This window comes from Carex rostrata, chromosome 30 (assembly GCF_964058835.1).
Source record: "Carex rostrata chromosome 30, lpCarRost1.2, whole genome shotgun sequence".
In the NCBI taxonomy this organism is placed as follows: domain Eukaryota; kingdom Viridiplantae; phylum Streptophyta; class Magnoliopsida; order Poales; family Cyperaceae; genus Carex; species Carex rostrata.
Window position 1 is genome coordinate 2893564 of NC_135947.1, and position 24171 is coordinate 2917734.

The 24171-nt window shown below is 35.8% G+C and overlaps 2 protein-coding genes, 1 long non-coding RNA gene and 1 pseudogene across 5 annotated transcripts in view; 2 read left to right on the top strand and 2 right to left on the bottom strand.

Moving 5' to 3' along the window:
- Positions 1 to 9326, top strand: part of LOC144546693 (uncharacterized) — a 29455-nt gene extending 20129 nt beyond the window's left edge. The window contains exon 2 of the long non-coding RNA XR_013508859.1: positions 8343 to 9326. This is a non-coding gene — a long non-coding RNA (uncharacterized LOC144546693). The remainder of the gene's footprint in view (positions 1 to 8342) is intronic.
- LOC144546689 (uncharacterized) lies at positions 5879 to 9500 on the bottom strand. The gene is made up of 5 exons (XM_078295224.1): positions 8648 to 9500; positions 7900 to 8180; positions 7399 to 7609; positions 6933 to 7036; positions 5879 to 6842 (listed from the first exon to the last, which is right to left on the bottom strand). Exons 1-5 carry the CDS (start codon positions 9462 to 9464, stop codon positions 6693 to 6695), a joined length of 1563 nt encoding a protein of 520 aa, XP_078151350.1. The 5' UTR covers positions 9465 to 9500; the 3' UTR covers positions 5879 to 6692.
- A 2606-nt stretch (positions 9501 to 12106) lies between these two features.
- Positions 12107 to 15787, top strand: LOC144547024 (serine carboxypeptidase-like 50; annotated as a pseudogene). Its single transcript, XR_013508956.1, has 2 exons — positions 12107 to 12425; positions 14522 to 15787. The product of XR_013508956.1 is annotated as a serine carboxypeptidase-like 50 (transcript).
- Positions 15788 to 16281: 494 nt separating this feature from the next.
- Positions 16282 to 23445, bottom strand: LOC144546694 (mitogen-activated protein kinase 10-like). Of its 2 annotated transcripts, none has more exons than XM_078295229.1 (11): positions 23046 to 23445; positions 20980 to 21055; positions 20426 to 20758; positions 19803 to 19930; positions 19643 to 19702; positions 19388 to 19537; positions 18624 to 18779; positions 17876 to 18087; positions 17692 to 17787; positions 17438 to 17601; positions 16282 to 17015 (listed from the first exon to the last, which is right to left on the bottom strand). In XM_078295229.1, the coding sequence occupies exons 1-11, from the start codon at positions 23067 to 23069 to the stop codon at positions 16609 to 16611; spliced, it is 1806 nt and encodes a 601-aa protein (XP_078151355.1). In that variant the 5' UTR covers positions 23070 to 23445; the 3' UTR covers positions 16282 to 16608. The 2 variants fall into 2 exon arrangements, with proteins under 2 accessions (XP_078151355.1, XP_078151354.1); XM_078295228.1 differs by lacking the exon at positions 23046 to 23445 and adding an exon at positions 21662 to 21853.
- Positions 23446 to 24171: the final 726 nt, after the last annotated feature.

The following is a 24171-nucleotide window of genomic DNA, read 5'->3' on the forward strand; positions in this document are numbered from 1 at the left end:
CTAGGAGATTAAGTAGAAGAAACCAATTAATTAGAAGATTGACTAAAGAAAATTCAATTCTATGTACTTGGCAGGTGAAGATCAAGCTAAATAGATATTAAATTATTTTGAGATGTTTGTATTTGGTAATCACAAAATAAGTTGACTTAACAGTATTAAATAAAAAATTATTAAACACGTTAATGAAGTAGTTAACAAACCACCTTTCCAAATATCTGTACCTTGTGTTAGGTAAATTAAATAAAGGGAACGACTAACAGTACCTCCATATCAGTCCCCTAAACGTCCCCGCACTAAAAGACAAACAACTTTTGACAGGGGACCACTAACTGACTCCAACATCTAATATGGAGGTATTTATACTATGAGTTAATAGTCAAAACGTATAGTATTCATACCTACGAATGTATAGTATTCATACTTATTATCAGAACCATTCGTCATATGTAAACACAAGCTGGAGGGGACCAGTAACGACCAGGGGGACCGTTGATGTCTTGTGACAGCCTGAATTGGGGACCGCAACCGTCTGAAAGCGATATTTGCCAAGATTGGGGACCACTACAGCAAATCTATATATTATTCATATCTAACTAAAAAAGTATTCATATCTAAACAAATGAAGTATTCATACTGACAATTACGAAGTATTCATACATATTTGAAATAATTTATACAATTCAAAATTCAAAGTTAGACCCTTCTTCATGCATATCTAACAAATGAAGTATTCATATCTAACTAATGAAGTATTCATACATGTTTGAAATAATTTATACAATTCAAAGTCAGACCCTTCTTCTTGAACACCTCTTCTAAGAAATATTCATATCTAATAACATGAATGCATATCTAACAAACGAAATATTCATATCTAACAAATGAAATATTCATACATGTTCGAAATAATTTATACAATTCAACATTCAAAAGTCAGATTCGTCTCTCTCACCCCACCTCTTCCAAGAAGTATTCATATCTAACATGAAGTATGCATATCTAACAAATAAAGTATTCATATCTAACAAATAAAATATTCATATGTTCCACTGTGACAACCTTTGCTGGGCTAGCATGGACCCCCTCAAATGGTGCACCACGCTCTCCCCGTCGAATCTCGACGATGCACCACGCTCTCCTCGCCGGATCTCGACGGTGCACCACGCTCGCCTCGCTGGATCTCGACCGCCATCACAACTGTCGGCGTGGGTAGATGGTGGCGAGCAGTAGAGGAGAAGAACAGAGTGAGTTTTGAGTTGTGTTGAATTTTTTTTTTCTTTCTAAGAGAATATTGAAGATGATAGGTTTTGATCACATGAGGGAACAAAAAAGGAAGGTTGTTAGGAGGACAGACAGGGGACAGATTCAAGGGGGACAACATCTTTACTCTTAAATAAAACATATATGCAATAGATTGTTAGAGCATTCCAACAGTGATTGCTTATGGATTGCTTATGCTGATGTGTCAATTATTTTTGTAATTGCTGGGTTGTATGGCTATTGCTTATTTAGCAATTGTTGGAAAGAATTGCTTAATAAGAAATCATTTTCTAAATATGAGTTGGCCAAATGTTTAATTCTCATTGATCAAGTGTTTAATTCTCAATTGTTTGGTTGATTGTACTAATGTAGGAGTGGATTGCTTAATTTCTAAAATTTTCATAATTGTTATTTAGTAATTAATTTTAAGAGAAATGTTATGGTACCCCGAGCCACTAAACCCGAGCCCGTCCCCGAACTGGTTTAACTGAGTTTGACCGTCTGCTAATAATGATAATTTATTAATTTGCCATTAATTAACGCATCGCTGTTTTAACGCATCGCAGTATTAATTTGATTGTTTTCAACGTTAGCTTTGCATGCTTTTGTACTGTGTTTTAATTTCGTGGACAGTTTGTTAGGAGCAGTTGTAATTACCAATCCCCGAGCTAGTCCCCCAACTTGTTAACGGTCTTCTAATCATTTGCTAACTACTTAAGTACTTTAACTAGTTAAACTAGTTATAAGTACTTTAAAGTACTTTAGTGTACTTTAAAGTACAAGTTTTAATGATTAGCTCGGGGACTAGCTCGAGGATTGGTTCTAATTTTAATGATAAGTACAAATTTTAATGATGCAAATTAACAGCTTTTGATATTTAATAACTAAAACAAGAGTCTCCATTTTGAAGCTCCATTTTGTTTCTGTTTTGCTTCGTTTCTTCTCTCTCTATTTTCTTCCTCTTCGTGCTTTCCATTGTTGAGCGATGTTATTTTATACAAAATTTTGACTTCTGACAAAAATGAGTTTAAGTGGGAATTGAAAGATGTGTGAACATTTGTTAATTTTGTGAACAATCTTTTTCCCTATTTGGTTCTAATTTGTGAACAGTTGTATATAATATTTTTTTGATAATGCAATTATTTTTTGTTTGTATTTTTTTTGTTTTGAAATAATTGATAAGTCTGCTAACAATAATTGTTTCGAAGTAGTAGTTTCATCGTTATTTAATATAGGTTTCCTTGGTTTCAAATTGTCATTGTTGTGAAAAATTATAATTTTGACAACATAAAATAAATGATGAGTCTGCTAAGAATGATTGTTTCGAAGTAGTAGTTTAATTGTTATTTAATAGATGTTTGCATGCTTATAAATTGCTATTGTTGGGAAAAGTTGTAATTTTGACAACATAAAATAATTAATAAGTCTGCTAACAATTGTTATTTTGAAATAGTAGTTTCATTGTTATTTAATAGAGTTTTACATGCTTAGAAATTAGCATTGTTGGGACAAGTTCTAATTTTATGATTGTTTCGAAGTAGTAGTTTCGCTGTTATTTAACAGAGGTCTGCATGCTTAGAAATTGTCATTGTTGGGGTTTTGACTAACATAAAATAATTGATGAGGCTGCTAACAATGGTTGTTTTATTGTTATTTAATAGAGGTTTGCATGCTTAGAACTAGTAGTTTTGACTAACATAAAATTCAGAGCTATAATCATTTTGGTGGGGGACGTGCTCGGGTATTGGTACAAACTTAGAGCTTTAAATTTTATGGTCGGGGATGCGTTCGGGTATTAGTTCAAATTTAGAGATGTAAATTTGTGCTCGGGGACGCGTTGGGGGATTCGTCTTTTAAAAAAAAAAAAAATTTAACTCATTTACAATGAAAGTTAAACACTAGAACGTAGTTGATTAAACGCTTTCTTTTACATGTTTAAATTATACGATTGTTTCACTGCATTTGGCGCTGCTTTTGTTAACTTTTTTAACAGAGTATTTTTCGCTTCATGCAGTGAAAGGTTATACAATAAAGAAAGATTCATACTGTTATCGTGCGGGTACTTTGTTTGAGGTACAATTATCAGCTTCCTTATTCTTTTATCTTCAATGAAATATTATTCAGAAGCACATGGTAAGAAAAAATTATTTTAGTTGTTCAAAAAAGCGCAACTAATTTACTTGTTTTTTTAACACCCTCTAGCTAACATTCTACCAAAACATTAACTTATTTAGCTAACCATAGCTTATGAAAAGCCATATATAGAAAAACCTTGACCTAACAGGTGCTGTAGTAGGTACGGACATATTCATATACGAATAAAAAATACAAGGGGTAATATAAAATGAGAAATGTTCCTGTACCCTGAGCCATCAAATCCGAGCTTATCTCCGAACTGGTTTAACTGGGTTTAACCGTCCGCTAATAGCGGTAATTTATTAATTTGTCATTAATTAACGAATTATTGTTTTAACGCATTGCAGTTTTAATTTGATTGTTTTAAACGTTAGCTTTGCATGCTTTTGTACTGTGTTTTAATTTCGTTGACAGTTTGTTAGGAACAGTTGTAATCACCAATCCCCGAATTAGTCCCCCAAATTGTTAATGATCCTCTAATCATTTTCTAACTAATTAAGTACTTTAACTAGTTATAAGTACTTTAAAGTACTTTAGTGTATTTTAAAGTACTTTAGTGTACTTTAAAGTACAATTTAAACCCAGTTAGCTCGGGGACGCGATGAGGGATCTGTTCTAATTTTAATTATGCAAATTAACAGCTTTTGATATTTAATAACTAAAAAAATAGTCTTCATTTTGAACAATTAATCTATTAAATGAAGATTTTTCAATGTTTGTAAACACATGTTTATATGCTTTAAAATGTGTTTGTAAACACAGGTTTATATGTTTGTAAACACAGATTTTTCAATGTTTGTAAACACAGGTTTATATGCTTTAAAATTAAAATGTGTTTGTAAACACATGTTTTATATGCACATGTTAATTTTAATTATGCAAATTAACAGCTTTTGATATTTAATAACTAAAAAAATAGTCTTCATTTTGAACAATTAATCTATAAATGAAGATTTTTCAATGTTTGTAAACACAGGTTTATATGTTTTAAAATGTGTTTGAAGAATAAGCTTTAAAATGTGTTTGTAAATACAGGTTTATATGTTTGTAAACACAGATTTTTCAGTGTTTGTAAACACAGGTTTATATGCTTTAAAATGTGTTTGTAAACACATGTTTGTATGCACAAATTTTCAATGCTTTGTTTATGTTGTTTGCTTGCCATTACATATTGGTTTACATGCTTTACTTATTCACATGTACTGTTCCTGACACATTCGTATACAAGTCTGCATTTCTTTTTGGCTTACAGAACTGACTCCATCCTCTTCGTGCCTTCAATATTTCTTATATTGAATCCATTATTTGGAGGTACATTATTTTCTTTTTCCTTTGTATTCCAATTTTCTTTCTTTTTTGTTCATATTTCTAGAAATATATATATATATATATATATAGGAGATGGAATTGTCAAAATCCGATAACATTCTTCTTGATGAAAACTTATGTACAAAATTGCAGACTTCTTATTGATACTTGTTCACAAGTATTGATCTTGGTGTTAGGCATGTCTTAGAACCTGAAACAATTCACAGGTATTGATATTAATCAGAGAATTTTCAATGCTTTGTTTATGTTGTTTGCTTGTCAGTACATATTGGTTTACATGCTTTACTTGTTCACAGGTACTGTTCGTGGCACATTCTGCACAAATGAAAAAAAAATGTACTGGGGGACGCCCTCGGGAATTAGTACAAATTTAGAGTTGTAAATTTCGTGCTCGGGGACGCGCTTGGGGATTGGTTCAAATTTAGAGCTATGAATTTTTGCTCGGGGATGAATTCGGGAATTCGTTTTTGTTTTAAAAAATAAAAATTTAACTCATTTACAATGAAAGTTAAACACTTGAATGCAGTTGATTAAACGCTTTCCTTTATATATTTAAATTATACGATTGTTTCGCTGTATTTGGCTGTGCTTTTGTTAAATTTTTTTAACAGAGCGTTTTTCTCTTCAGGCAGCGAAATTCTATACAATAAAGAAATATTGGTACTGTTATTGCGCTGTATGAAGTAAAACCTGATTTTTTTATCGCTAACATTCTAAAAGGTTGGGGAACGCAGACGGATACTTTATTTGGGATACAATTATCAGCTTCCTAATTTTAATTGAAGATGCTCTTACATCTCCGGATCGTGGATGTGACAGGGAGCGAGTCAAGATTCCACCCTTACAAACAAGTGGAGTCTGTGGAGAGGTGAGAATTGAGATCCAAAATTAAAACCTCACATACAAAATAGACTTTGTCAAAATTGTATCTTTAAATAATTATCATTAGTACATTCGTCCAAGCATTCATAAATTAAAGAACAAGCTTTTTATATTTTGTGTTGGAAAAAATAAGGCTTAGAACTGTGCCTCGGCCGCGTGTGCCTTAAACAACCACCACTTAACACCAAGACCGACTCATACAAAGAAGATTCACAAAAACAAAACCTCAAAAACATGCAAGCCAAGATCATGAGTACAAAACGTCCAAATGAACCAAACAAGCAAACAAGTGAATAAATAAACAAGTTCAGACATTTAAATACAAATCTGTCCGAATACAAACCAAATCCAAAAGCAAGGTCATAACTCAAGCCTAAGAATAGGAAGCTAACTCCTCCAGAACCTCAGCTATCCTGCTCAAGTGCCTCTCGATCCGCTCCCTACGAGATCGATCAAGCATCAACATCGCGGTAAAACGGGACCCAGCCTCCACAAGAGCATGAGAGCACTCCTGATGCCTAGATGAGTAAAAGGTAACTACCTCATCAGCACAAGCGAGGTCTCGCTCGCACACAGTGACCAAACGAGCTTCGTGCTCCAAAACTTCAAGGCTGGCACCCTCCGCCGCGAGGTGGGTGTGCAATGTCACCTGCTGGATAAACCGACACTCGAGAAAACTAAGAGTCTGTCGAGCCTGTGTAAGACCCAACTCAATACTAGCCAGGGTCTGAGCATAGTCAGAATGAGCCCTCCCCAGCTGCTGGTAGTCAGACCTGAGTCTCTGCCATGAGATCGACTCAACAAGTTCTAAGCAGGGGGCTATATCACTTCCCGCAAGCTCAGCAAGCTGTGGAGCAAATCTGACAGAGTCAATCAATGAGACTCGAGAGATATCCACAGGGGGCAAGGGCACCCTAGCTCGAGCACAAGCTGTCCTCAACTCAGCCAACTGTCGAAACACAGACGCAGCTGGAGTATCTACAAAAGAAGAGATGACAGCAAACTAAAGAACCAGACCAGGGAATAATGCAAGTAAATAAAGAGTTTGCACTGAATGGGAACATAGCCTTCTGTCAGAATCAACTTTAGATATTTCTTTTGAGACAAAATTTCAGCTTTGGCATAATATATTTGTACATACTTTCAACATAAGAGATTCCCAAGCGCTCCTTTTGTAAAGTAGCAAGATATCCTAGAATCAGTAACGCATTGTCTTGCACAACCCTGTTTCCTGTCTGAGTAAAGCAAAATGCTGGAATACAGTTATATTGTCAAGTATTTAACCAAAAGGGACAGAAATTCATAACTCTTCACAGAGTACGTACCTGTGTCGTCGTTATAGTATATAACATATCCAACATTTCATTCAAGTAAATTTTCAAGATATCCTCACTGCACCATCGCATGAATTTCCAAGCAGCCCAGGTGGCTTCAACCTGCAAATATAACCGGTACTCATTATTCAGCAATATCATTATTAAATATCACATATGTCCTGGAAAAACCAGATTCGCCATTTACACTGCTACTAAATAATAAGAGATAATAAAATTTACTCAACCAACTTTCCATTTATGTGCACATGACGAGAAAGAAAAGAGGCTCAATTTCTATTGATTGCATTAAAAAACACATGAGATTTAAAAAAAAAAAAAATGTATGCGAATAGCCTACTAGCACATAGGAGATATTTAACATGTTGACATTTTACAGTCATGAATTAAATTAATTTCAATATACAAATGTAACAGCAGATGCAAAAAAGTATGCACTGAGAACTTGAGAGCAAACTACATTCCTGAAAATGGGGATGATCAAATGTCTTCATGGCTTGGAGTAAAGCGGGGAATATTGTTTCATGGTATTGGTCCTCCAAATCGGGTTTCAGATCGACTAAAAGTTCACGCATCGCGATTAGTGCAGCCCACTTGACCCTCGGGTGTTTGTCTTTGAACGATGCCACCATCACTTTCACAATTTGCCCCAGGTGCTCTTTCAACATCTGAATTCAAAAATTAATTTCCAACAGAAAATTGTTAAGCTTTGGTCCTTAGTAATTAATTAGGATAAGCTATGCAATTTCAAATACAATCATCAATGAAAAGCAAAATCTCAAACCAAGTGAAGAAAAGGTTTACTGGATAGCTGTATCAAAAAAGGCAGCACACTAATATACCCATTAGTTAATTTCACCTATGATACTAAAAGAAAAAGGAACAATAGTAATTAGTCACCCACCTAATCAGACCTAACACCATATCCAGATCATAAAACTACTAACATGTCACTAACCTCAACACATCCTTTAGCTATCTCCTTGAGGAAAAACAAAGCTGCATGCCGCTTCTTCCAATCAAAATCTTCCAGGTATCCCGGCAACAACTTGATGAGCACTGGTACAAGCAAGTCTCCACCCAGAGCAGCTGAAAGAGTGTTGGAGAATGTTTTGGCATATTTTAAGTTATTCTCCTCACCGGTATCCTTATCCTCATCATCCTTCATGTCTGACAACATTTCCAATAGTATTGCAACAAACCCTCCCAAAAAAGGTACTAACTGCTGTTCTACCATAACTGTTAGCCACAATTACCCCGCCAAAAAATAAAACAAATATGTGAGAGAAGAGAAAGAAATGGGATGCTATCTTTCCAAGCAGTAAGCAGGCTGCTAAAAAACAAGAATGAGGAACACAAATAACACCAAAATAGAGGATGCCAATTTGCATGGCTTCATAGGTGATTTGTACAAGAGAAGTGAAAATATATATAGTGTATGGAGATTAGACAATTCAAGATAGTACAGTTAATTCAATAAGAGAAAAAAGAACAACTAAATTCATCACAAGAAACCATTAGACACTTAATTTTCTGAGAAGACAAGAGTATCTTAATGATCAACACATAGTTACAAATTACAAAATATAAGCATACAATAGTTATATACATCATTATTTTTGTAAGATAAATCAGTCTATGGTAGTCAACTCCTACTGAATAATGGATACAACAACTAAATATAATAAACATCAAATTAGCAGTACCCGGTTCCTTCTTGGCAAGCATAACCACGAGATTCACAGCTTCGCATCTCAATTCTTTGTTTACCTTATCAAACTCCGGCAACATGGCCTCCAGGACATTAGACAAGCAGGGAGAAATGAATTTGGGTTTAACAGTGATTAAATTGGTCAACCTTATGACAGCCTCTTTGGCAAACTCTTGTTGGTTACCAGTAAATGCTTCTAGTAAAACAGAAATCATGTCCGGTAACAGGTCTTGTAGCATTTGACAATCCTCAGAAGGAGGTACAATATGAATCAAGGTAATAGCAGCAAGTAAAGCTACGTTTCTCTCATATGGTACCTCCTCACCGCTCAATTTAATATTTAAAGAGCAGCGAATCAATGAGCGTAGCAAATCAAGGCGTGGAAGAATCGACTTCCATTTTATGCGGTGGGCAAGACGGGAAAAGATAAAGAGCGCCGATACTCGCACCCGGGGCGATATGGCTGCCATCAACGAGTAAAATTCTGGCCAAGAATCGTCAGGTAAAAAATATGAACCAAGTTCAATCGCGGCACCTCGCAATTCTTCAAGAAGAGATCTTGTTTCTTCCTCGGCCTTGGTGTCATCCCTCAGGCGGGATTTGAGATCGGAGTTGAGGCGGAAGAAATGGCGGAGGGTGACAGCAGCCTGGAAGCGGCGTTGGGAGTCAGCCGCCGAAGAGCAAATGATGTCAAGGAGGTTATTAAAGAATCTATCTGGATTTCTTGTGCACATCGAATTTAAACGCCTCTCCGTGTCGGCGTCGCTTACGTCTAATGGGACCGGGGCCGGGGGTGGTGGCGGTGGTAACATTTTTTCGTATAATGAATGAATGGGACAAGTCACAACTCACAAGTGAGCTCTTTGTACTTTCCAGCGGATAAATTGGAGTGTGTTTGTTTTTAGATTTTAGATTTAAGTACCGAATGATTTTTGAATTTGTATCACCTAAGGTAACAGAATATTTTTGTTTGTCCAATCAGAATCCGCACGACTATTAAAGTGATTCTGTGTGTTCCACCTCAGATCGGTTTGACTCGGATTACGATCGGACAGCCGTGATCCAAACTGAAATATTTTGTTACCTCATAGGATATGGATTCATGAATTCTTAGCAGAATCCGAATCTGCTGAGGTAACTGAATATTTTGAGTTTAGATCGGATTGTCGGTAGAATGCACGGATGCTTTAATATTCGTGTCTAAGCAGATCAGACGATCAGGATCTAAATTTGAAATTTCTGTTAGCTCTGATGTTATGAATTTATGCAGCTCTCTCAGCCAGATAAGTTCTGTGTTAATCCGCCGAATTATTTTATTTAAAAAATATATATTTCTATATTAAATATTTAATGCGTATTTTTTCTTTTTTCTTTTTTGAAAAATAAGATAGGGGTGAAGCCCCTAATCTTATATTTTATTGATAAATTAAATATAAGATACAATCAAAAGAGTCAAAAAGTTTAATGCGTATTTTTTCTATATTAAACTGGGTTGTTTTAAGATTCGTGCGTATTAGTCTCTATTTTGCTCAGATCAACTCAAAAGTTTGAGATATCTTAGAGGAATCAAATTCTCCATCTCCTAAAAGTTAAAACCCCAAGACGTGAGTTATCGCACCCTTTCAATTTCATGCACAAATATATTTTTAGGAGACTGAAAGGCTTTTAAAATTCATAATAAATTGTTTGGATGGATACTTGTGAGGTGTCTTGAAATTTTATTATTTCAATAATTCATTAAAAAGGGCTTTAAATAATCAAGATATTTGTAATCAAAATTTATCAAGTAATTTGCAAATAAAACAGATTAAATAATGATCGAGATAAGCCTCAAATATTTTGATACGCGCCGAACAATCAAATCAGGTCGTGTGTGCTCATTGATAAAATAGTGTCCTGCACGCAAGTGCCCCTTATCCACAACGTAATGAAACTTAATTAGCGAGGTACTTGTACATCAAATATTAATCGATATTCCTAAGTAAAAGTTTCAAAACTTTTTTTTTTGAGGATTAGTGGAAATCTTCCACTAAGATGTATTGATGCTAAAAAAACTGTACATGATTGTTCCACGAATTAAGTGATCCATGTAACCATAAAATTACTTACAATCCCCGTCAACTATTAAACAGCTTCGACAATAAAATTAAAAAAGATCCCAAAATGTCCGTGCCTCCCCTCTCGCTTTTACCTCTAACTAAATAAAAGTCAATTATGTATATCTGTTGATGCATCATTAATCAGAATATCCTCTGACTTTCTCTTTTGGATGAAGGTCCTTATGTTCCTTTCCTTCCATAGCGTCCATGAGCCTGCCGCCCATGTCACATCCCATCTTTCTTTGTTCTGCCCCGTCAGTCAGGGGCAGAACTAAGGCTTGGACCAGCCTAGGCCCTGGCCCCCCCTATCAATCAACAGATTAATACAAGATTAATACAACAGATTTATATGAAACGCGTCTTGCAAAATCAAGCATGTATTAATCTTGCAAAATCAAGCATATATTAATCTTATTTAAATGAAAGACCAATTTGTTTTTAATATATTTTCTAATATATTAATCTTATATTAGTTGTGCCGTGACTAATATGTCAACGAGGACACGCAACTGAGAAAAACTAGTTAGGCCTCCCACCAGATATCAGTGTGACAACTACCTGGTGTTATCGGGAGGTTTTGTTGTACGCATAAACCCCACCAGAACTTCCCTGCATACGGTCATGTTCTCATTAAGTGCTCTGACATCTCACTCAGGCCATTGTTGCACAGTGCGCATCTCTGAGTTACCGCGCATCCCCTCATGACAAGAACCTCCTGAGTTAGAATTTTGTCATTCATGAGCAGCCACATGAAAACACGAGCTTTCATTGGCACCCTCAATTTCCAGAGGACCCGATGGTAAACCGATCGCACCCCCAAGTCATTCATCATCCGATATGCTGAAGAGCAGGTGAAAGTCTTGAATGCCGTCCATCTCCATTGCATTGTTTGGGTGGCAGCATCTAGTTTAACCGAGGAGTCAAAGAATGGAACTAGCAAAGCAAAATTCTTTTAGGAAACTGGTTCGGTCCGTGGATTCACCCAGCTGTGCATATCCAATAGAAACGATTTAACCCTTCTTAGTCTTTCGATTAAAAAAAAAAAGTTTAGTTATTTTATGACCAACTACAATTCTTCTTTTAATTTTTTTTCTTTAATTTAAATATCGAGGTTAATAAATGTAATTGTGATGGATGAAAATTCGACAAAAAAAAATTTAGCTGGATAAGGGACGGATGTAACAAGTGATACGTAGAATCTACAATGTGAAGTCCACATAGTGAAAGATACTAATCTGAGCTGAATCAAGAAATAAAACAAAAAAGTGTCAATTTCTCAATTATAAGACAACAACACAAGCCTACGACGTCACAAGCTATGAAGTAATAAATTCATCAAATCTCTCTTTCCCGCTATTATCACCTTAACCACACAACAATGGTGATTTCTCATGTCTGCTTGCTCTCTCTTTTCATTCTTTTTCATCTCCATTGCCATCATCTTCAACCTCTATTTTCCCTGAATTTGCGCGCCCCACCAAATCCGGCTACCTCCCCATCAAAGCTTCTCCATCTCCATCTCTGTTTTATGCGTTCTATGAAGCACAAGAGCCTGTGTCGCCTCTCTCTGACACTCCTCTTCTTCTCTGGCTGGAGGGTGGGCCCGGAGCCTCTTCTATGCTTGCCAACTTCTTTCATTTTGGCCCTTGGCTTATCTTCCCAAAGGATAATTTAGTAAGATTTTTCAACAAACTTTTGCATTTTTTATAAGTTTGTTTTAGAATCATGTTTTAATAAACTAAAAGGAATTTGTACAACGTTCATTTTCAAATTTGACGATCAGCCCGAAAGCCACATTGAAAGCTTGAGCGAACTGTTTGGGTTTATTTAATAATATATTGTTTTCATAGTTTTTAGGAACTGAGATATGAGAACACGGCACAGTTCAATCCGTGACCGTGAGCTAGCTGTTGTTGTCCAGATTATCTGTGGCATATTACTACAGTATTCAAGTGGATTATTGTTTATAGGTTTATAATGGCAGAGTTAGCAGGCGTATTATTGATAGTATAACAACATATTATGCTACTGTTTCAAACGACGAATTATATTGAAATTGATCTACTGGTATATATAGGGAGGAATGGTTAGCTTTGCAAAATAAATTCTTTCTTTTTACTCTATCTGACCAATTAGAGGATATGATTATATAGCGCTGGTCCACAGATGATAACTTTATTGTTCATTCCTTTTATCAATGGTTAGAATATGGAGGAATGCCTAATTCTTCCTATAGCAACATATGGAAATCCCATATACCATTAAAAATTAAAATATTTTTATGGCTTGTCCGAAAAGACAAGATTTTGACTAAGGCTAACTTAGTAAATAAAGGTTGGCAAGGCGATACAAAATGTGTCTTCTGTGACCAAATAGAGAGTACAGAACATTTTTTTGTTCAATGTTCTTACATTAGCTTAATAAGGAACTAGATCGCCGAGCATAATAACTTTAGTTATAATTGTTATACTTTAGAAGATTTATGGTTGATAGATGCTTCTATTCCTTTTAAGGATAGATTATTAGTTGAATTATTAAGAGGGGTTGTCATATGGATAATTTGGTTAGAACGAAATAGATTATGTTTTAATGATAGTACCCCTTGTTCTATTAAGGTTATAGGTAATAAGATTATTTCTTTAACTCAATTTTGGTGTAAATCTAGAGGTGATGATTCTTTCCTAAAATTAAATCTTATAATGCATTTTGATGTTAAGGATCTTCCAGATCTCCTTCTGTTGGAAGTGGACAGAAGTCCAGAACCGACCCAAGCTTTGGACCTTCTGGTGCAGGGTTCTGGGGATGGCAACCCCTCATCTCCAATGTATGGCGACGAAGAGGATGAAGACTTATTAGATAAGTAGTGCTTAGTTTTATGCATATTATTGTTGCCTTCTTGTGTTGTGGACATGGAATTTTGTTTTGATTTTTGTTTTCTATTGTTTTTGCTTATGTTTTGAACAGATGTACAGACTTGTCGTATTTGATTTGGTACCAATTTTAGGTACTATGTCAAATATGCTATGGTTCTTGATTTCAATGAAATCGGTGGTAAAATACCACTATTTTTCAAAAAAAAAAATATTTACATGTTATGTATATAAATTTTTGAATTTATTTAGAATAAAATTAAGCTATCAAAATATAATAAAAATAAATAAATGTATTAAAATTAATTTATAAATATCTTTTACTGTTTGATTTAATATTAAATGAATTCAAATTTATAAATATCGCATGTAAACACATTATTTATGAATTAGATTGGTTTTAACAATTTTAATTCTCCATTTAAAATCTATCTGATAAATTTTTATACGTAACACGACATGTTGATATACCATTAATAAATTCTTCTAGCTTCTAGCCATAAAAGAAAATACTGATGAAATTAAAAATATATATATATATATCATGAATTTGTTCTTCAATATCTATGTGTGCATTAAGTTAAGGCCAATTTTAAAACTCAAAGCTCGTTCATCAAATGATTTTAAGTTTTTACCATTTAGTTTTATGATTGATTTCATCAAATCTATATTCTATTTTTTTTAAATATCAAATTTATATACTATAAAAAATCGACGTATATATACTTGAATTACCTCAATAAAAGAAATTGATTAAAAATAAGACTTGACTTCTAATATATATCTTATTTAAAATCATCTTCCTTCAACATAAACTAAGATTCATCATGAACTTTATTATTTAAAAAAAAAAACACTTAATTACATGTCTCACTTAAGTCTTAAACCCTTTTGATACAGACTCTGTACCGCAATCCTTTCACATGGAACCGGCGTTTTGGCCTCCTTTTCATTGACAGTCCTCTCGGTACCGGTTACAGCATTGTCAAAAACACAACTGAAATTCCTCATGACCAATTCACCATTGCCTCTCATCTATTGGTAGCTCTTCAGGTATTTATTTCATCAAACAATTTATTCCGAGACCGGCCGTTTTACATCACCGGTGAAAGCTACGCAGGAAAGTTCGTTCCATCCTTAGGCTACCGCATTCTGAAACAAAATCAATATGTTCCGAGTTATCTAAGGATTAACTTAAAGGGTATTGCCATTGGTAACGGATTGACACACCCGATAGCTCAAGCCACCACCCATGCCAATTCATTCTATTTCACGGGACTCATAAATGAAGAGCAAATGATGTATTTCGAAAACCTACAATCAGCTGCGGTGAATTTAATTATTGCTCGAAAATGGAAGGAAGCATCTGATCTGCGTGCTTTTATTTTAGACAAATTGCAGAATGTAACCGGGTTGGCAACCCTCTTTGATTTTACTGGAAAGACCGATTACCCGCTTGAAATGATATCAGAATTCTTGAACAATGAGGAAGTGAAGGAGGCATTTGGAGTGTCGAAAGATGTTCAATTTCAGTCGATTAGTGAAGATGTAATGAAAGCATTGCACGATGATGTAATGAAGAGTGCAAAGTACATGGTGGAGGAGTTGGTAAGAAATATTCAAGTGTTGTTTTACCAAGGGTTGTATGATTTGAGAGATGGTGTGGTCTCGACCGAGGCGTGGGTGAGAGAGATGCATTGGGAAGGCTTGGAAGGGTTTTGAAGGCCGAAAGAAAGGTTTGGAAGGATGGTAACGAGCTTATCGGGTATGTGCAGCAATTTGCAGGTTTGAGCGAGGTTGTGCTGTATGATGCCGGCCACTTTGCTGTGCATAATCAGATGCGCCATGCACAGGAAATGATAGAGCACTGGGTCTCTGAGAAGGGGTTGTTTTGTGATAAAGAGGAAATAATAATGAAGTCTAGGTATTGACAAGTAAAGTAAAATAGCATGGATAAATAGTAAGTAGATTTTGCAAAATAAATTCATGTTGAGTGAATCATCAAGTTTTCTGATGGTTGAATTATGATTTGTGAGTTAGAGGTATTAGTAGTGTACGTTTTTGCTAAGTTTTTTTCTCTCTTAAGAGAGTGAAAGATTGTGTTAAATTTTATAATTTTTCATTTTTTATAATTAAATTTTACAAGGGATTGCCCAGTTGAATCGGGAGTAGTCGAGTAGACCTATTTTTAATTATTCAGTGCCTCTGCCCGTACGATACAACGGTCTGGAACGAAATTATCAATTTCATTTCGTTGCCAGCTCAGGCTAGGGTGTGTAGGCAAGGGACTGTCAAAAATGGAGTGGGCGTCAACTGGTAGGTTCTTATGCACATGCTGGCACATATGGAAGTAACGCAATGTCAGAGTATTCAGTGGAAATACTGCACAGGCAGTGTCGCTGGCTGAAAAAAATCGTAGGGGAAATTACACTAATGCAGAGGACTGGAAACAATGTAACATGAGGTCTAGCTAGTAAGTGGTGTTTGTTGTAAAGTTATCCTTCTATTAATAATACCTTTGTAGCCTCTGCCAAGTTTTTCCAAAAGAAAAAAAGAGAACAATTTTAGATGATACGAAAGCTCTTCTTTTGATTTTACTTCAAGAAGAGGTATACTACTAAAACAAACTAAATCAAGAAACCCAGAGGAGGAACCAAGTGTGTATCATGAGAAGAAAGAAAGAAAGATAACTTTTATTATTAATATTAAGAGAGTTCCTGTACAACAAACTACTGACAACTTGTCACCCCTCCCCCTGCTGCCTCCCTCTCTCTCTCTCTCTCTATTTTCTTTCATTCCCTCTTCCAATTTGTGTTCTCCCAAAACTAACCTAACAGGGGTAGAGGTAATATCATCAAATGAGACCAAAGAAAAAAAAAATTAGCCACCAATTCCCCTGATTCACCCTTCTTTTTTTTCACCATGCAGTGCACCCACACTCGTTTCTCTTCCCCTGATTAAAATCCCCCTTATCAGAGAGTAAACCACTAATACATCCTTGAAATTCCGAATGGGACCATGCCTACCTTTCGGTGGGCCCCAGCAGCAGCAGCCGCAGCTGCAGCAGCAATTCCTCCATCCTTGGGGCCAGGTGAGAAGTGATGGAAGGGTGGGGCCCGCATGTCGATGGCAATGTCAGGTGCAACCTTGTTGGTGTTCATTGAGTAAGAGTTGGGGAGGCGCCTGTCAGAGACATCTAGCAGGTGGTTGTGGTGATGCAGGTCAGAGTAGTCGGGTTTGATGGGCTGAGCCTGGTAGTAGTATGATGGGGGCGGGACCGCCGGCTGCTGAGAAAGTACAGGAGGGTTCCGGATGAACCGGCGAGGGTCATAGGGGTCTTTTACCATACCATTCTCGTATGGTAGAACTGGGCCAACAACCTTTCCTGGTCTAGCTGGAATTTATTCAAAGTATTGTTTGTTAGCCTTACATTTTTCCCCCAAACAATAAAATTTAACCAAATTTAACCAAACTGATCTAACATACCACCTCCACTGAATACACTGTTACAAGTATCATTTTTTGCTATAAAAAATTTAGTGGTCCTAAGCCATACTCATCAGACCTTGTGGCTCATCAGACCTTGTGGTAACATTACAAGTTATTAATTAACTATATGAACATCCTCTTCAAGTATACTTCATTTGACTTTGTAAAATTTTGGTGGTGCTAAACAGTAACCATAAAAAAACAATCTCATGGACTCATATTCCACCTTCAGAAAAAATCTAAAACAGTAACTTACATAAAAGTTAACCAAAGGAAAAAAATTGTTTAAACAATTTACTTTTAGTTACTCAAAACTCAAAAGTATACCTGCTGGGGCCCGCTGGGATTGCTGGGATGACCGGGAAGCAGCAGCTATACTCCTAGACTCATCAGTCAACATTGGCCTATCTCTATCACGGGACGGGCCCACTATCTGTTGCTGCTGCTGTGGTTCCTTGGCTGGCACCGTATTAGAGTGAACTACAGTCGACCTGTCATAGATATAATGTTAAATTATCTCAATCATAGCTCAATTGAATCCTTTCAAAATAATAAGAAAAAACGCCAAGCCATTAAATTACCTGGGAAGGGAAACGTGCTTTCTGTCTAAAACCGAGTCAGTTTTACTCCCATTCTCCTCTAAATGAGCAAACTGTCTCTTGAATTGATCAACCGCACTGCCATTGCCAAACCATTTCTTGAGAAAAAGAAAATGCAAGAAAAGAACATTCATACACCAAAGAATAGAATAAAAGAAATATATACCTTGGATAGAGAAAGTTGGTTCTCTCAGTGCCGTTGATGTAGTCTTTTAGCAGCTGGGGGTGGTACTCCAAGATTTCCCGGAAAATGAGTTCCCGGATATCCTCTTTTGTTACTCTCCTACGCTCAAATTCAAATTCCATTTTAGTGATGGGCTGACACGACGGCTCTCTCTCCACCTTTGCCAGTCCCTTGAAATATGGATCTGCCAATGCCTAAAACAACCAAGAGAAAATTATTATAACTTAAAAGATACATACAGTAAAATTTAGCAGTACAGTAAATAAAAAATAGTAAAAATTCAGTGTTTTTCAGAAAATTATTAGACCTAATTTTATATTTTTGGAAATCTTTTTACTATTTCTTACATAGGTACAAGATCACTGTTTTTCGGAAGATTCTGGACTATCCAAAAACAGTGATTTTGTACTGTATCCAAAAAAAATTGTAAATTAATTTCCAAAATATATAAAATTTGGTCACCAAGCAAATTTTAATATGGATATCATGTTGAGTGATTCGGATCAACTGTTTGGACCCTACTCATCAATGTAAGGATGTGAGGCACAATTGAGGCATGAAAGACAGCAGGCATTTGAACCCTACTCATCAATGTAATTCTAATACAGGAACTTTTTCCTCCTCTTTTTTTTGCATAGAGTAGTAGTTTGATCACTGCAACAAAAAGCTGTATGGAGCCCATTTTGCAGGAAATTGTGCTTTGCTTTTATATTGAAGAAAAAGGAAGTACCTCTTCGGCAGTGGGTCGATCTTTAGGATCAAATGCTAGAAGCCGTTCAAGTAGTTTAAGGGCCAACGGATCAGCATTGGGGAATTTCTGAGAAAATGGAATCATCGTCTTTTTCCTCATGCTAGTCAAGTATCTCCTCGCCTTCTCATTTCTAACCTAAAATCAATAAATTTAATGCATACACAATATATAATAAGTCGTGATCCTTGCATAAATATAATGCTCGCTGGAGAACTGCACGAAAGCTAAAAATAATGTATGAAATTATTGTTATTCCCCCTTGTCCCCATAACTAAAGGGATGCAAATTATTTTCATATGGAATGAGCATAGATATTTATCTTAGATCATGTTTGATTGGTACTTAAATTTAAGGAGGATTGAGTTGCTTACTCCATCTTACTCATATTCTACACCTCATTTGGCAGCTTAAATTAATCCACCTGAGAAGTAAGATATTCGAAAATGACCCTCTGTCTATGACAGTGGGGCGTACAAGTGGAGTAACTTACTCTAGATTAACTCACCTCTTACACGACCTTACTCCTATTTAATCCTCGTACGAAAGCTTAAGTGTGGAGCAAGGGGTTTACTCCACCTCTTACTCCACAACCAAACATGACCTTAGAGCCTTATTCTAGGCAAAGTAAAAAGGACCAACCCAATCACCTCTTAATCCACCTTTTGTTCCCTTTTGTTTTTTCAAACAAGCGGGTAGTATAAACAGGACCAACCATAAAGGATATAGTAGAGAAAATAATATACCCGAGAAATGGTATCCATGGAAGGGGTGCCAAGTAAATCAGTCATCAGGTCTAGTTGGTGCACAACATTTTTACCAGGAAATAGTGGTTTTCCAGTTAGCACCTCCGCAAAAATGCATCCAATACTCCATATGTCTATAGCAGGTGTATACTGCAATTACAAAAAAAAAAGGAAGAATGAAGGGAACACAAAAGGAAACTATCAATTTTCATTGCTTAAACAGCAGTATTTTTCAATTATTTAGAAATAATGTACCTTAGAAAAGAATGAGCCACAAAGCTCTGGAGCTCTATACCACCGGGTCGCAACATAATCCTGCATTAAATTATTGTTATTCAAGCGGCCTAAGTTGAATTTCTGAAAACAAAGCGAAATCTATTTTTTTTCTTATTTTTTCTCAAATTACTCCTCTTACCGTCCAAAAAATTGTAGTAGGGGTGTCATTGAAGGCAACTCTTGCAAGGCCAAAATCGCATATCTTTAGCTTACAGTTTGAATTTGCTAATATATTTTTCGGCTTCAGATCTCTATGATATACATTGGCTGCAATTCATATAAATTTGGCTATTATCACAAAAAAAACAAAAAAGGAAAAAAAAATAAAAGAAAACTTTCCTATCTGTTGTAATTGGAATACCAGCCCCATTGATACCTAACCCACATAATATGCTTCCGTTGGTCCAATAAAGCTCTACCCTAGCAAAGACTCGTAATGTCATAGTACTGAAAATTGTTAATGATTTAAAAGCAAAGTGCGGACCCAGCATTGATGGTGATATGCCTCGCCTTTCTATGAAGAGACGCGTGTTCAATTAGTGCAAGAGACCTCCAAAAAATGCTGGGGTTAACCAGACCTCATTTTATTCTTAAAAGATTAAAAAAAAAAAAAACAATGGACCTGGTACCAAACTACCGATCAGTACCAAAAAAAGAGGCAAAGCATCTCAGGGATCAAATCAATTAATATAAAGAGACCAGGCATACTAAATAGAGATGAGATGATAAACTTTATTATATATAGAGAGAAATTTCATGTACCAGTATGGATATATTTTAGTGCGCGAAGTAGCTGGTATAGGAAGAATTGGTAATGCTCCTTGGTCAAATCATCATTGGCCTTGATAACCTGGTGCAGATCTGACTCCATTAGTTCAAAAACAACATAAATGTCCTTGAAATCCCTTCTAGAAGGTGGCAGCATGATGTGCTTGATCTCGACTATGTCAGGATGGCGCAACAGCCTTAGAAGCTTGATTTCCCGCAGGATTCTCGCTGCGTCAGAGATGTGCTCAAAGATGTCGTGAATTTTCTTTATAGCGACTTTCTCACCGGTGTGGGTGTCGATTGCAGAGCACACGACCCCATAACTTCCTGTTCAAAATTTAACAGGGGTTATGAATTATTATTGGAACAATTGTAGACATGTTTGTTCCCTATTTTCTTCAAAAGATACCTAATCAAATCAACCCCTGTTTCTCCATGTATAATTCACACAGATAAAAATGGAGGGACATTGTGTTATTTTTTTTTTTGAGAACTTGGTAGTAGCTACCAAGGGGAGTGTATTACATTGTAAAAAAGTTATTAGGTACCTTTGCCAATCACTTCTTGGATCTTGTACCGGTTCGCATCCCCATACTCAGTGAAGAAGTCCATCTCCGGTGAACTCTGCATAAAATGTTGGGGAAAATGAGAAATAGAAGAAAGAAATTAAGAAGATAAATCAGAGAGAGAGAGATAGAAGTAATAACAAGATAAAATTTACAGAAGTGAGAGTTTGACATCCTTGAATAACTTAAGGAATAGAGATATTAATACGAGAAAATGACATTTTATCATGAGTGGGGTATTTCAACTAATTTTGTACGACATCGAAAGCTGACATGATTTTCTAACCAAAAAGAAAATAGCAGAAATGTCCATCGAACCTTCTAACTATAGTAAAATTTCTAACATGAAGAAAGAAAATAGCAAAGAAAAGAAAAGACGCAAGAAATCAAAAGAACAGTGATTTGATTTCTTGGAGAAGGCCTAAAGAGGTACAGTATTTGTTATGCACAAGAATTGAGACATGCCATAATTTGCTTGAAGAACACACAAAGTAGACATCATTTTTTTTTTTGGCAGAAGTGGATATATTCCACCTGTTTCATTACGAAACACCATTGTTCATACAAAAGTAGTGCACACGCACCAAATACACAAAGTAGACATCATTAGCTTTGCAATTTATAATAATTGTAATAGAGAGGCTACAATTATCAAAATACGCACGTATTGAAATAAGTCTCGGTAATTAACCCGAGTGGAAGAGAAAGTCGACATCTTTGGAGAATTTAATAAGCCCAGGTTCTATCTTTGAAGCCGATAATGAGAAACATAAGCTACTTAAAACCTCTTAAAATAATAACACAGACATTGATAAATTAGTAACTCATCTCCCATGGTAACATCCAAAGGAGAAGAAACCAAACATGCATATCATACCGCTAAAACCAATAAATGCCAATTGGGAAACAGTTCAACCCATAAAGTGCCAAACTAAAACCAAAAATAGGGTATACTCCAGCTAAGCATAAATTAGAAGGTACTTACACGGATATAATAACAGCCCCTAATAATGGGCTCTATTTTTGAGGACAAGAATTTCTGAAATTTATACATAATTAACAAACATGAGAGAGAGAGAGAGAGAGAGAGAGAGAGAGACCCTTTTTATATATATATTACTGAGATTATAAGATTAAAAACAAAAGAAAAGGAAACAGAAAGATTGCTCACCAAGAGCTGTTAGAGGGATTTTGATTAGGATTTAGGAAGGGTTTGGAATTACAGGATTAATTTTGTACCAAAAATGACCTTGGAACAGGATAGACATGAGAAATTACACTGATTGATAGTGGGTATAGAACCTGATTCATCAAATTTGGACCGTACAATAAACATGGAATCTACCAAAATGGAATCAAAGCTGAAATTGTTTATTATTCCCTTCAAAGGATAGATGCATGATGAAAGAAAGGGAACAAAGATGGCACCAAAAGGGAATGTAAAAGGAGCAAGCAACCATATCCATAAACTGTAGATATTTTGAACCATTTTGAAATCTTGTGCATAACTGAACACAAGATACGAAGACTAGTTATCTTTTTAATAAAAGAAACGGATCTACCAGCAATAGAAACAAAACTAGTTAGCAAATTTGGGCATACAAGGAAAAGAGTGAAAATATTGCAATTGTGGGAAAGACAAGATATCAGAAATTTACGAAAGAACCAATAACTGGAAAATCTTAAACAAATTTCCGGGTAAAGATTTTAACAGAGCAATTTTGCTTTTTGCACTGCATGAAACCAGAACTGCTCTGTTAAAATATTTACCCAAATTTAGTACCAACTCCGAGCTATTTTCAACCTGAGCTGCTTCGAGCATTCAATCCCCCGTTTTTCAAAGATTTTAACAGAGCAGTTTTGGCTTCATGCAGCGCACGGACTATCGAATTAAAACAGATATGCATATGCTTTGTGCGCTGCATGAAACCAAAACTGCTCTGTTAAAAGACAAAAACTCAAGACCTCAAACAAAGTACCCAATAACCCACAAAAACGCTTAAATAAAAAAGAAAAACCAGATCTGGTATAATAAAAAAAGAACGTACCTTTTTTCTTTGATCTTGCTGCATTCTGCGCGGATCTCTACAAAACTTCTTTAGTTAAGCCTGAAAACCGTTTGCTAGGTTTCCTTCAGATCCGCACCTCTTTCTAGCTCCTGAATGCTCCAATTGAAAGCAAAAACACACCAATGCGCCTTTAAATTACCGCATTTCGCTTAAATTACACGAATTCACGATGCAAAATCCAAAATCGTTCACTATATCCGCTGCTGTACTCCCAATAAAAAACCCAGGAGAGAAATGGATCAACTTTTGCTTGCTTTATTCCGATTTATAATTGCCTCCCCTCTTTTCTCCCTTTTTTACGAAGAGGAAAGAAAGAGAAAGAGGTGGAGGCGAGAAAGAGAGAGACAGAGAGACCAGAGCCGAGAAATGAATGTATGTGGGATTTGTTTTCCTTTGTGTTGGATATGTTTCTTTCCGTTTGTTATTTGTTGACTAAACTGCCCTCGCGTGACCACTTGGCAGCGAGCCAGCGACACCTCAATGCAATGGCTGAAGTTGTGATTAAAACCAACTTCAAGGGTGGATTAGGAAAAGGTTTCTCACTTATATTATTCAATTTATAGATTATTTTACCGCTTAGTTAACTTTATTCTAACATATAATCTCTCCTCCTTATTAAGGAGCTTAATGTCTAGATCGTGCAAGGGTTTTGATTTACTGTTTTTTTTTCAGAATGATACTCAGCCGTTGAATTTTTAGATCGCACATAGATGAATTTTTCACATTATGAGCTTCAACACTTAAGTATGCACTGGTCGCGCCGTATATAATCCCAGTGTCCGTAGACCGCGCGCCGCACCCGTGGAACGCGCCTCTGAACCACGCACGGCACCTGCGGACCGAGCCTGTGCACCGTGCACCATTTTTCTTTTTTTCTGCTGAAGGCAGAATAACTGAGTTCTGTTGGTGTCAAAATTCTTACCACTACACTAGAGTTCACATGTGTTATCTTGTAGATAAATATAGTATTTAACTATTTTTCTCTACAAATTTAATTTAAATTATCTCTCCTCCTTATTAAGGAGCTTAATGATTTCTACTACATAATTTGCTCCCGTTGCTATGCACGGGCACGATTACTAGTTATATTTTTATATGTTATATT

Excerpts from the sequence above, each read along its gene's own strand:
- LOC144546689 (XM_078295224.1), bottom strand. The coding sequence starts at position 9,464 with ATGTTACCACCGCCACCACCCCCGGCCCCGGTCCCATTAGACGTAAGC. Across the intron at positions 8,181-8,647 it reads GCTTGCCAAGAAGGAACCGG|TTATGGTAGAACAGCAGTTA; the intron begins GTACTGCTAATT and ends TGTGGCTAACAG. Across the intron at positions 7,037-7,398 it reads TCCCCATTTTCAGGAATGTA|CCACCTGGGCTGCTTGGAAA; the intron begins GTTTGCTCTCAA and ends TGCAGGTTGAAG.
- LOC144546694 (XM_078295228.1), bottom strand. The coding sequence starts at position 21,712 with ATGTCGACTTTCTCTTCCACTCGGGTTAATTACCGAGACTTATTTCAA. Across the intron at positions 18,780-19,387 it reads CCATGGATACCATTTCTCGG|GTTAGAAATGAGAAGGCGAG; the intron begins GTATATTATTTT and ends TATTGATTTTAG. Across the intron at positions 17,602-17,691 it reads AAGCACGTTTCCCTTCCCAG|GTCGACTGTAGTTCACTCTA; the intron begins GTAATTTAATGG and ends TATCTATGACAG.